The sequence below is a fragment of the Barbus barbus genome (genome assembly GCF_936440315.1).
Source record: "Barbus barbus genome assembly, chromosome: 27".
Lineage (NCBI taxonomy): Eukaryota > Metazoa > Chordata > Actinopteri > Cypriniformes > Cyprinidae > Barbus > Barbus barbus.
This window is the reverse complement of record NC_136755.1, coordinates 26,508,263-26,522,241: the sequence shown is the minus strand read 5'-3', so window position 1 is coordinate 26,522,241 and position 13,979 is coordinate 26,508,263. Positions and strand designations below refer to the sequence as shown.

Here is a 13,979-nt window from a genome sequence, read left to right as displayed (position 1 = left end):
ATCTAAAAATTCTTAACAAACAACTAGGCCTACTTTTGTGTTTCACAGAAATATAACATATGACATAAGGGTGAATGATAACTGAATTTTTATTTCTAGGTAAACTATGTTCCTCTAAAAATAACAAGTTCAAGTTTATTTGTATAGCGCTTTTTATGATACAAATCGTTGCAAAGCAGCTCTACAGGAATTTAAGTTTCCACAACATATTTATATATTGCAGAACCTTAATATATTTAACTTATGGCAAAACTTGGTAACTCTGTATGTTGTCTGAGCGTTGGCATCCTCTGTGGTCCTCTGAGGGGTTGGCATCATCTTTTCTCAGGTGTTCGGTCATCTCAGATCATTTAAGGGTTGGATCCAGACTGAAGCTTCTGTAATTCCTAGTTACCACGGGATGTTAATCAACAGAGAAACAAATAGAGACATAATTAGCGTAGCTGCTGTTCCATCTAAGCAAAAATCATTTGTTCAACCCAAGCTAAAGAATAATAATAATGTACATTTGATCAGATATAACTGCAGTACAAGATTATACGATGCATTATGTGAATGCTTGGCTAAAGAGATAAACAATAAACAACTATGGTGCTTGTGAGTGATTCAGATGTTCGCCAATCAGATCACCTGTACATCATTCCTTTCTTTCAACCAAAAGTGACAAAGACTAAACAAAAGCAATAAGTACTCATCTAGTATCTAGGCTAATATTAGCATCCTTCCTTAGCACTAGCAAGTTCTTCTCTACAAATAGCACATTCTCATCACAGATGCCGTAGTAAAGCAAGTCTGCTGGTGTTGTGTTTCCTCCTGTCATCACTGCTGTCACTAGCTATGCATCGCTATTTGAAATCTGCCTGTTTGTACATCTTAAATTATCACCGCTGTGACGTCAGCATAGCAGCACTCGACCAAACTCTAAGCTCACTGGACCAATCTGTAACTTTCCCCATGTATGTGTGCCAGCATCCTAGAGTCATAAGTTATGCCACCACGTCTACACTGGAGTGCTTGGAATTGACCCTCTAACAGTCTTCAAGCACAGTTGGGGAAGTCGTGGCCTAATGGTTAGAGAGTCGGACTCGTAATCGAAAGGTTGCGGGTTCGAGTCCCCGGCCGGCAGGGATTGTAGGTGGGGGGAGTGAATGTACAGCGCTCTCTCCACCCTCAATACCACGACTGAGGTGCCCTTGAGCAAGGCACCGAACCCCCAACTGCTCCCCGGGCGCTGCAGCATGGCTGCTCCGGGTGTGCGTTCACGGTGTGCGTGTGTGCGTGCGTGTGCGTGTGTGCGTGCGTGTGCGTGTGTGTGCATTTGTTCACTACTCACTGCTGTGTGTGTGCACTTGGATGGGTTAAATGCAGAGCACCAATTTCGAGTATGGGTCACCATACTTGACAATACGTCACGACTTTACCTTTTTTAAGATGGATAATATTACACTGACAGTCACTCTCAACTGTTCATTTCCTTCAGCTGCCAGTAAAATCATACCTCTTCAAAGTCAGGAATGTTTACTGCTCAGAAGTTATTATGATGATATAATAAATACTGACTCAATTTTTCATACTGAAAACATATGTAGATATAATATGATAACTTAAGTGTGTGTATATTATGTATACGTATACATGCGTGCGTATCAATACAGTGTATGTATATGTCCACTGTTTGGTTACAAAAATTCTTCGAAATCTTTTTTTGTGCTTAAAACAGAAAAAGAAAAAGAAAAAAACAAACAAACACCAATACAGGTTTGGATATAAATAGAAAGTCAAATCAATTGGTTTTGTAAAAATATGATGTTCCTATTGACATTTATTACTTTTGGTGATGACAGACTTTGGTATCTTGGAAAATCTGAGCATAGTTTGGGACATTATTGAGCTTCTGAAACTCAATAATAAGTTTGTATTTTAAACTCTGCTGTCTAACAACAAGATATTGGAATAATAAAGCAAATTTATGTAGTTTTGTGCATTTGTATTATTTTGGAGCTCGCTAAGTGACTGGATGTCCCTGACGTTAAAATCGTAGTTATAGCGCCTATAAACGTGTCCTGCGTCCCAATGTGCATACTATCCACCCTATCTGCCCTAAATAGTATTGAAAATGACTAATATCACATAGAATTTAGGATATGCACATTGAGATGCAGGCGTGCATTTGTTGCTGCCGGAAACCAATCCGCCCTTTTCGCGGAATTTCGTACCTGCGCATCAAACTTACATACTACTAAAGACATTCACTTTAGTAGAATTCGGTGTACCATCAAAATTATTTGAAGGTAAGAAACTTACATACAGTTCTTTTAAAGAAAACTCATTTGCTTTTCCAATGTGAAAAAGAAGTGTCTCCATTGGAGGAAAAAAAGGTCTTGCCAAGTGTAATTTTTTCACATTGCTATCTGAATACATTTTCGTTCTAATTATGTCTATAGTCTTAACATAAAACGTTTAAATGTTACATATTTATGAGTGAAAAGGTTTGTCACCACCAAAATACCACAGCAGATTGCCTGAGCACCTGGAGCCAGTACAATAAAATGTCAACAAAGTATTTCACAATATGAATTAATGATGAGGTCTGTTTCCACAAAAGATTATGCCTAGAAATTAAAAGAGACCCATAGTGTTAATAAAGCACAGATTGCAATAACTCAAAATATTTTAAATAACAAATTTAAAATATTAACATAAATAAAACAAAATATATTGCTTTTCTAACTATAAATAAATTGCTATCCTTAATCCAAACTCCTGTGGAGTGCTGTGCAGTTCATAAGGTCATAAAAACTGAGGTGTGTGTCCAATATTATGTCCACACATAATGTTGTGTGTCTCTCCACAGATGTCTTGTGTCCAAACATGAAAGTCCAGGCGGGCCGTTTCCGGCCAAACAGCACCAGTGCTGGACTGACAGAGGTCCCAGGTAATGTTTTCTCTTCTCTATTCTTCCGATAATGCTTTAGTGCCAAAGTGTCATGAAAGCCCCTTCAGTGCCATATCAATGCACTGTTTGCATCTTAAAATGGTATGCAACTTTAAATGGGACTTCTCATAGCAAACTGGGCAGTTGTGGCCTAATGTATAGAGAGTTGGACTTGTAACCTGAAGGTCGTGGGTTCGAGGCTCAGGTCCGGTAGGGATTGTAGGTGGGGGAGTGAATAACCAACACTCTCTCCACCCTCAATACCACAACTAAGGTGAAACCCTTGAGCAAGGCACCGAACCCCCAACTGCTCCCCGGGCGCCACAGCATTGGCTGCCCACTGCTCCGGGTGTATGTTCACTACTGTGTGTACACTTGGATGGGTTAAATGCAGAGCACAAATTCCCAGTATGGGTCACCATACTTGGCCACACACCACTTCCCCTTTCCCTTTTTTTCCTTGTAGTTTCAATAATCATTTGAGCTTACTATGGGCACTAAATCCATTTGTTATAAATTATCTTTTTACATGAAACATAATGGATGATACAGTAATATTGTCTACAACTCAAGTTGTAGTGATTCATGATCCTTTAATATACCACTCTATCAGTGTTTCTGTTTCATCTTCAGATGTGAGAAAACCAAAATCCTCCCTAGTGTATTTTATTTCAATTAGAGGTCAAAAATAAAGAAAGAAGTTCACTGTATAATGATTCTGACGTATGGATTTCCAGTCCTGCACTTCAGGGTTTTTTGGAGTCTCTTTTTGTGTGGATGTATTAATACCACAAACTACAAGCCTAGTTTCTATGTGTAAAGTACTTTTGGATCAAAAATAAATCGTTCTTTTCCCTGAAGGTTGCGCTTTAAAACATAAAACGTTGCAGCGAGACACTGAGGTTTCGAAACAAGAGATCTTTTGCCCTCCTCTGTTCTAAGAAATGTCGAGTTCTTTAGTGATTACACAGATCTGGAGGATGTTGTGTTTGGGTCTTCAGGGGGTTCTGAGTTCCTCTGCGAGACACCCACTCAAATTCATCAAGCTAAGTTAAAAACCAGATCGAAACAGAGAGAGAGTGAGAGCTCTTACCTGTGTAAGTAAATGACTATACAATCTGGAGCTATAGGGGTGTGCACTATAGGTCTTATTTTGAACTATTATGTACAAGCTTGTCACTGAAGCAGTACCCTTAAAAGCACATATTTGTACCTTATTTTTTTATTATTATAATTTTTTTTTTTACCCCTATTAGGTACATATTAGTACCTTAGAGAATGGGTAAAAAGGTAAAAATATGTCCTTTTAAGGATACTGCTCCAGTAACAAGCTGTTGTATCCCAAAAGGTACAATTCTGACCCCTTTTGTCTGTGTGAATCTATCTTGAAAAATCCTCAGAGAAGTTGCAACCCTGGAAAATGGAAGTAACTCATCATTTATGCTTTGAAAAAGGCGAAGAGCTTTTTCTTCTTTTTATATTATTTATGTATGCAATGTAAAACTTCTGGAATTTTCTGAAATGTGGTCCGTTTGACTCTAATTATCATACTTATAATGAGGAAAAGTGCTGTCTTTGCTATTGAGATGAAGTTTAAAGTGTGATCTCTCCATTTGTCACTGCACTTTCTTCTTCGCTTCGGTCATATTCAGATTTGTAGGCTTGACGTTTGTGCTTAGATCTGTTTGGTTGCGGTTCTTTTGGATTTCACTGACTAGACTGCATCTCTCCTCTTTTGGTGGCTGTAAGTGTTAATTATGGCATCTTGCTCCTGTAATCTTTGATACTGAAGAGAACAACACAAGCTAAATCTTCAGGGAAATTCCAGGTTCACAAAAGATGTCACAATTGCTGAAGCTGCCAACATCTGCATGCTGTTTCTGAAGTTTGAAACATCACCCTTAACCAAGGCAAGGCAAAAATGGATATAAAAAGTTGCTGACCCAAGATCGCTTCTGTAAAGTAACTTAACAACAATAAAAAGCATTTGTAATGAAATTTGACATCATTGTGTCCTTATAAGAAATGAAGTGTAAGTGTATTAAAGGGATAGTTCACTAAAATATTAAAATTATGTCATTAATTACTCACCCTCATGTTGTTCCAAACCTGTGAGACCTTTGTTCATCTTCGAAACACAAATTAAGATATTTTTGATGAATCCGAGATCCGAGAGCTTCCTGACCCTCCATAGACAGCAAGGGTTCTAGACCTTGAGGTACCTTCAAGACCCAGAAAGGTGCCAAGAACATCAACAAAATAGTCCAAAATAATCGTGGTACTCTCGATAATGGCAGAAGATGGTAACTCGGGGGTAAAAAATTGTTGAAAAAAGTCATTATTTTTGTTTTTTTGTGCACAAAAAATATTCTTGTAGCTTCATCGGAATCAGAATCAGAATCAGAATGAGCTTTATTGGCCAAGTATGTTTACACATACAAGCTCCACAGTGCAACAGAAAGACAGTAACAGGACAGGACACAGGTAAGAAAACAAAATAACAAGAAATAGCCAATAACCAATGTACAAAGCAGCAAAAAAAAAAAAAAAAAATACACAATATATAATATATATAATATAGGCGACTATGTATGTACAGGTCAAGTATGTGCAAATTAGAAATGAGAAAAATAAAAATAAAATAAGTGAGTGTGGTGAATGGATAATGAATTAGTTGTGTGTTCCACGTTTATTTATTGAGTGTTCATGAGATGTATTGACTGAGGGAAGAAACTGTTCCTGTGTCTGGTCGTTCTGGTGCTCAGAGCTCTGTAGCGTCGACCAGACGGTAACAGTTCAAAGAGGTTGTGTGCTGGATGTGAGGGGTCCAGAGTGATTTTGCCAGCCCTTTTGCTCACTCTGGATAAGTACAGTTCTTGGAGAGTGGGGAGGGTTGTACCAATGATTCGCTCAGCAGTCCGGACTACCCTCCGTAGTCTTCTGAGGTCAGATTTGGTAGCTGAGCTGAACCAGACAGTTATTGAGGTGCAGAGGATGGATTTAATGATGGCAGAGTAGAACTGTTTCAGTAAGTCCTGTGGCAGGTTGAACTTCCTCAGCTGGCGAAGAAAGTACAACCTCTGCTGGGCCTTCCTGACAATGGAGTCAATATGAATATCCCACTTCAGGTCCTGAGAGATGGTGGTGCCCAGGAATCTGAATGACTCCACTGCAGTCACAGTGCTGTTCATGATGGTGAGTGGGGGGAGAGCAGGGGGGTTTCTCCTGAAGTCCACGATCATCTCCACAGTTTTGAGCGTGTTAAGCTCCAGGTTGTTGAGACTGCACCAGACAGCCAGCTCCTTAACCTCCTGTCTGTAAGCAGACTCGTCACCGTCCTGGATGAGGCCGATCAGTGTGGTGTCGTCTGCGAACTTCAGGAGCTTGACAGAGGGGTCTTTAGATGTGCAGTCGTTGGTGTAGAGGGAGAAGAGCAGTGGGGAGAGAACGCAGCCCTGAGGAGCTCCAGTGCTGATGGTTCGAGTGCTGGATGTGAATTTGCCAAGCTTTACTAACCGCTGTCTGTCTGTCAGGAAGCTGTTGATCCACTGGCAGACGGAGGTGGGGACGGAGAGCTGAGTTAGTTTATTTTGAAGGGTTTCCGGGATAATGGTGTTTAAAAGCAGAGCTGAAGTCCACAAACAGGATCCTCACATAAGTCCCTGGTCTGTCCAGATGCTGCAGGATGAAGTGCAGTCCCATGTTGACTGCATCATCCACAGACCTGTTTGCTCTGTAGGCAAACTGCAGGGGGTCCAGTATGGGTCCAGTGATGTCCTTCAGATGAGCCAAAACCAGTCTTTCGAATGATTTCATGGCTACAGACGTTAGGGCCACAGGTCTGTAGTCATTAAGTCCAGTAATTTTGTGTTTCTTTGGGACGGGGATGATGGTGGAGCGTTTGAAGCATGAGGGGACTTCACACAGCTCCAGTGATCTATTGAAGATCTGTGTAAAGATGGGGGCTAGCTGATCAGCACAGATTTTTAGGCAGGCTGACACACCATCTGGTGACACACCATCTGGACCAGGTGCTTTCCTTCTTTTGTTCTTCCTGAAGACCTGGCACACATCATCTTCGCTGATTTGAATTGTAGGTGTGGGGGAGAGAGGGGTTGCTGGAGGTGTTAATGGTTGTGTGGAGGGGTGTTCTGGGCGAGTGTGGGGTGATGGTTCAAAACGACAAAAGAACTCGTTTAAGTCGTCTGCCAGGTGTTGATTCTCCAGAGTGCTGGCGGGTGGTGTTTTGTAGCTGGTGATGTCCTTCAATCCTAACCACACTGAAGCAGGATCACTGGAAGAGAATTTGTTCCTGAGCTTGTCAGAATAATTCCTCTTTGCCACTCTGATCTCCTTTTCCAGTGTGTATTTGGTCTGTTTGTACAAGACTTTATCCCCCTTTCTGTGAGCATCTTCTTTGGCCTGACGGAGCTGTCTGAGTTTGGCAGTGAACCATGGTTTGTCATTGTTGTAGAATAGATGAGTCTTGGTAGGAATGCACATGTCCTCACAGAAACTGATATAAGATGTTACAGTCTCTGTGAGCTCGTCCAGATCATTTGCCACAGCTTCAAAAACAGTCCAATCAGTCAGGTCGAAACAGGCTTGTAAATCCCGCTCTGTTTCGTTAGTCCATCTTTTAACAGATCTTAATACAGGCTTTGCAGACTTAAGTTTCTGCCTGTAGGATGGAATAAGATGAACCAAACAGTGATCAGAGAGTCCTAAAGCTGCTCGTGGAACAGAGTGATATGCGTCCTTTATTGTTGTGTAACAGTGATCCAATATATTACTGTCTCTGGTGGGACATGTGATGTGCTGTCTGTATTTTGGCAGTTCACGGGAGAGATTTGCTTTATTAAAGTCCCCGAGAATGATTAAAACAGAGTCCGGGTGTTGTTGCTCACTCTCTGTGATCAGATCAGCGAGTTTCTGTAAAGCTGTGCTCACGTGCGCTTGCGGTGGAATGTAGACACTCACGAGAATGAACGAGCAGAACTCCCGCGGCGAATAGAACGGCTTGCAGTTAATGAAGAGCGTTTCTAGATCTGAGCAGCACATCTTCTTTAACACAGTTACATCTGTACACCACCTCTCATTGATGTAAAAGCATGTCCCGCCGCCGCGCGATTTCCCCGTTGATTCTGTGTCCCGATCTGCTCTGATCAGCTGGTAATTAGGCAGATGAATCGCGCTGTCCGGTATGTCGCCATTCAACCAGGTTTCCGTGAAACACAGAGCAGCAGAGTTAGAAAAGTCCTTGTTTGTCCGGGAGAGCAGAAGGAGTTCGTCCGTTTTGTTGGGTAGAGAGCGGAGATTCGACAAATGGATGCTAGGTAACGCCGTTCTAAATCCGCACTGACGAAGTTTCACGAGCACGCCGGCTCGCTTTCCCCGTCTGCGCCTCCTGTAGCGTTTGACCAGAGCTACGGCTCCACCAACTACAATGTCCAGCAAAACGTCCGAAAAATCAAAAACCGGTAGAAGATTTTGTGGTGTGTTCTTCCGAATGTTCAGCAGATCATCCCTGGTAAAACTGATCTTATTTGAAAAACAAAAAACAGGAAAAACAAACAAAAACAATACGAACACTGAGGAGCAACGCACAATAGCTGCCATCAGCGGCGCCATTTTTGAGAAACTATATTTCATAAAAATATAGTTGAACCACTGATGTCCCATGGACTATTTTGCCGATGTTTCTGGTACCTTTCTGGGCCTTGAACGTGGTAGAACCCTTGATGTCTATGGAGGGTCAGAAAACTCATGGAATTCATCAAACATATTTTAATTTGTGTTTCGCAGATGAATGAAGGTCTTACAGGTTTGGGACATGAGGGTGAGTAATTAATGACAACATTTTTATTTTTGGCTGAATATGCCTTTAACATATTTTTTTACATGGTTCATATAATTTAACACAGAGTTTTACTAAAGTTTTCCATTTGTGGTCCTTACTACCTTTTCAACATTACATCAAAAATTACATTCTTCATCAAAAGTGTCTTATTGCATTTTAGGTATATGCCTACTGAGAGTTGAACCAAAGTCCCTTTCAAGAAGAGTCTGTTCACTCGGAGGCCATATTTGCAATGTGTTCAAGTAGCTAATTTGGGTATTCAAGACCAAGTCTTATCTACTGTACTTGAATAGGGAAATCACATTTAAAAAACAAAGTTCATGTTAGATTTTGTTGCTAATTTGAAATATCTCATAATTGTTGTTTCTTAAGCTCAAATAGCATTAAACAAGCATATCGTTCAGGACCAGACAATTCGCATGTGCACTTGAAAGCATGGGACACTGAAAGTTTTTGGACACTGAAAAACACCTCCCTACAATGTAGTATGAGAAAAACAGTATGCCAAAAGAGTAATATAACTGAATTCATAGTATTCGAAAAACAGTAGGTGAAGAGACAACCTACTAGACAACCTACTACCAGAGCCGATCCTCCCTATACGCAGAATACGCAAGCTGCGTAGGGCCCCCGAAACACCAGGGGGCCCCCTTGCTCTCAAAGATGTTTTCATTTTAGTTTTGTTTTTGAGTTTAGCAAGTGGTTATGAAAACATGAATGATCATTTATTTTTAATGCGGTGCGCTGTCACCCTCTCTACATAAAAATCATTAAAATGATGTAACGTGAATGTCGTACAGTCTTTTTGCGTAGGGCTCCCAGAAGGATGGCATCAGCACTGCCTACTACCTACTACTTGTGCCGAGATTTTGAAGTGTGCATTTGATAAACACTTTACTATTGTTATACTTTATGCTTACTAAGCGACCCAACTGATGCTGGGCGGTCACGTGACAGTAACAACAAGGCAGATGTAGCATGTCCAAATTTCAGTAGTACTACCCATATTCATACTATATAAAACATACTTTTTAATGGTTAAAAAGCAAGTACAAATTTCAAATGTAGCACCTACTGAGACCATATGGACCCTTTTTAGGGGAGGCGTCCTTGCCATGATTTCTATAGGCCTATTGCCTAAAATATCCAGGTTTTGGCTGTTTGCACTGTGCAGGTAGATCGTTGTATGACATTCATGAGAGCTATAGAGAGCAAAGCAGACCAAGTAGGGCTCGCTGCAGTTCACAAGATCCAGGAGGCATGGTTGGATCCACATCTAGGGGGTGGATATTGGTAGGTTTAGGGGTGGAGATGGGGTGGGTTTAGGGATTAGGGGGTGGAGATGGTATATGTAAGGTGGGAGGAGTTGGATCTGGATCCAACCATGCCCCCTGGATCTTGTGGGCTGCAGCGAGACGTTCCTCGAGCAGACGGCTCTTTATGCTTTCGAATCGCTCTCGCGCTTACCTTGGTGTCTTTTTTGCTCGGTGTGCAGCGACGCTTCAAGTCAAACGAACGAACAAACACATGCGCATATTTGCATCGCTTTGATCTGTGGGATTACAAATTTATTAAATGTTTAATTTAGGTTCCAATACAATAGTATATAAACTGAGAAAGTTTAGTAGACTGAATTTTAGCATTTGAAGCATAAATGATAATTACTGAGTTTCCAGCAAGAGATTCCTGCCAGACCTGTTTTCTCCATTGTAAGTTAAATGAGTCATATTACGGAGACTCTCACCTTTTGACCTTAATGGCTTTTGGAGCCTGAGCCCCAGCCCCAGTCGTTGAATAGTTAGGCTGATTGGATTAGCATTTATACAGTTGAATAGTTATGCTGATTGAATTAGGACTGGTAACACTCTAGAGTCTGGGGCGGGTTCCTAAACCTGTATACTTCATTTACATGCTTTGTTCCGAGTGTATCCACCTCTATGTAAATCCCTCCCCCTTGAAATGTATATAAACTACAATGTATACTGTTTGAGTCAGACTTGGATGACTACAGCGACTACTGCGAGTTCTCAATAAAGAGTAACTTATCCCAAAGTCTCCTGGTCTCTGCTTTGACGAAGGAAAACGTTTCCAACAGATCCTTCTCTGTAGATCTCACCTTCTCACGCACAGCGCCATGATTGGTCGATTATGTACAATACCTGAATGTTATTGCTCAAACTACGATCTCAATATCAATTCATATGCATATACTGTACATATAAGGGGATAAGAATCTTTTGTTGAAAGTTTTGTTGAATGCCTTTTAGCACCATTTTGAACTTGGGTTAAATTCAGTATTTGCTTGCATTCATTGTGTGTACTTAAACGAGCATCATTAAAATAAAGGCTGTAAGTTATTAAATTTCACATAAATATCTAGTGTCTAAATATTTAGGCCTATTCAAATGAAAAACTTAAAAATAAATAAGCAGGTATGACCTGCAATATTCTAGATACATGTATATTTAGTAAAGAGCCATACAGGTATAGTGTATAAACCATGGCATTACAAAATAAATATTTTTTTTTCAGACCACAAAATGTAAAGTGATTTTCCCAGCATTTTATGAACACTGACCAGTTGCAAATGTGATATGTTTTTGCAACGATTCGATAAGTTAATATTGTGGGATATATTAGACACATTAATGTCTGACTTTGCAAAATTGTGTAAAGGAAAATATTACCTACAAAGCCACAGAAGAACTGTTGTGCATCTTCTAACAAAACACAATAGGTGTTTGACTTGAAGCAGCACTGCACAGGGGTTCTCTGTATGACATCAACGTACCGTGAGAGCGATGATGTCAAATAAATCTTGCTGTTTCGCTTTTTTGTTAAAGCAGTGTTGCTGTTGTAAAGTTATACCGCTACAGTTGTGTTGCTGGGGTTTAAAGCATTTTTTATCAGTCTGTATTTACAGCATTTTCACTGTTCAAATGTGGATGAATGGCTACACGTAGATGTGTTTACACACTGCCAGAGCTGTGAGAGATCACTACCATCCTGCTTTTGTGGGGGTGGGTAGGGGTGTTGGTTTTTTTTTTTGTTAACTCACTTGCTTTATTTCTATAAGTTTTTAACATTCTAAAATCTCTTTATTCCAAAGATACTACAAGTTAGTAAGTGTATTCAGTAGGTACAAGGCAATGTAAGTTGCTTCAGAGGCATAAAGTATTGCAAATATTGCATAAAACAAAAATGAAACAGTGCATTGACATAAAAAAGGAAATTTACTTTTGGTACTTGAGTACTTTTAAATGCAAGTACTTCTGTACTTGTACTTAAGTAAAAACCTGTCTTTACAACTTTCACTTGTAATGGGAGTAATATTTGACCAGCAGTCTCTGTACTTTCATTTGAGTAATGGAGTTGTGTACTTTGTCCGCCTCTGGTAGAGTGGGAGCGTGAGGCAGAGGCAAATGCGTGAGAGTTGGCAACCCTGCTACTGAGTATGCGACTTTGGACGCACCGCTTTTATTCCAGACATTCCCTATATTGTGTGTTGCACATTCTTCCATTCATAGTAATATGCAGTGTTGGGGGTAACGCATTACAAGTAACGCAAGTTACGTAATCAGATTACTTTTTTCAAGAAACTAGTAAAGTAACGCATTCCTTTTTAATTTACAAGAAAATACTTTTTTACTTTTTAAAAAAGTAACGCCAGTTACTATGTTTTCCAATTTATTGACTGACAAGTCTCCTGTCCCCACAATGGGAGAAATCGGAAATACAGAGTTACTGTAGTTCTAGACTACATGTGAATGTGCATTAATTCATCTCACTCGCAAAAAACTGATATAGTATTCATCAAAATGAATTAAAGCAGTGAAATGCAAACTCAGAATATGACGCATACCTGCAATAATTAAATATGTTAAATAACACAAATGTATCTAATCTCATTTTATTAAGCAATGTCTTTGCTGCTGACCTTTGATGATCCAGTTCAACCATACAAATAAGCAAAAAATGACTTTAGATAAACTAACAATTGTGCTTCATTGTTTTTTTATTGATGAAGAGTGGTGAACCTTTTTCTCCTGCGTTCTACTTTACAGATGTGAATTTACGTTTCCTTCAGACTGAGGTTTATTCATTATATTAAAAACAAACAATCAAGCCCTGCTTGTATTTGAAGAATAACGCAAAAGTTATGTAACACATTACTTTCCATAAAAGTAACTAAGTAACTTTTTTTAGGGAGTAACACAATATTGTAATGCAATACTTTTAAAAGTAACTTTCCCCAACACTGGTAATATGAGTGCACTCGTCTTGATAACATTTTTTTGGTCGAATTCATGACTGGCATTGACTGCTGTTTGAGGTACAGGTTTTGCGCATGGTGAGGCAGCAGGTTTTGAGCGGGAGATTTTCAAAAGATCAGTGCATTTCAAAACCTGATATATAGGGTACAAAGAAATAGAACATAATTTTAAGATGCGTTGTTTTTCAGCATCTTAAAAACATTGTCCTTATGCTGGTAGATGCTGCAGAGAAAACACCAAGAGATCCGTTTAGCGCATGCGTCTGGATCAAAGACAGGCGCTTGTACCACAGAGACGTTTGTCACGCTGACGCACTGTGACCTTGTGTAAAACGCAGCCGTAGAGTTTTCATGCGGCTGGTTTCCAGATTGTTGCGTTTTGTGCAGAAGTGCTATGTGTTCGGATCAAAGACGCGAGTCGTAATGCACTCATCTGTGCCGCGCCGTAGAACCCACCCAGCCTTCCTCGCTCTCTCAATGTTTAAAATAAGACTCGGTCGTGATTATACGCTTTCACTCACCATACCCAAATTACAGGTCCTGCTCGCCATGCAAGGTTCCTCCAGGCTTAGAAACGCTACAGGCGGAGAGTCGAGCCTGGCGCATGGAGACGCTGAGACAAACAGAGTCTTGGAAATGAGCTGATGAGAAGCGAACAGCTGGAGGAAGGGTAGACCACGGTGTGAAATCAAACAGCTCGAATAAATACATCACACTGATCAAACTAACCATACAAGTGCATGGAGAACACTTGGATAAATTAGTCTTATTTTTAAGATGATAAACTTTCAGAGGTTCAGAAACTACAAAGTAAAGTTTAATGAGGTCACTTGAGTTAATAGCATGTTAAAGTAAAAAAAAAAAACTTTTTCGAATACAACAATAAAAAAATTGCAGTATATTTACGCATA

At 40.1% G+C, this 13,979-nt stretch overlaps 1 protein-coding gene across 1 annotated transcript in view; it reads left to right on the top strand.

Annotated features, from left to right (window-relative positions):
* LOC306846981 (uncharacterized protein) overlaps positions 1 to 13,979 on the top strand; it is a gene marked incomplete at its 3' end in the record, with an annotated part of 65,285 nt that overhangs the window by 11,258 nt on the left and 40,048 nt on the right. Inside the window, exon 4 of the mRNA XM_079380714.1 lies at positions 2,855 to 2,935. Within this exon, the coding sequence (XP_079236840.1) occupies positions 2,855 to 2,935 (81 nt within the window). The remainder of the gene's footprint in view (positions 1 to 2,854; positions 2,936 to 13,979) is intronic.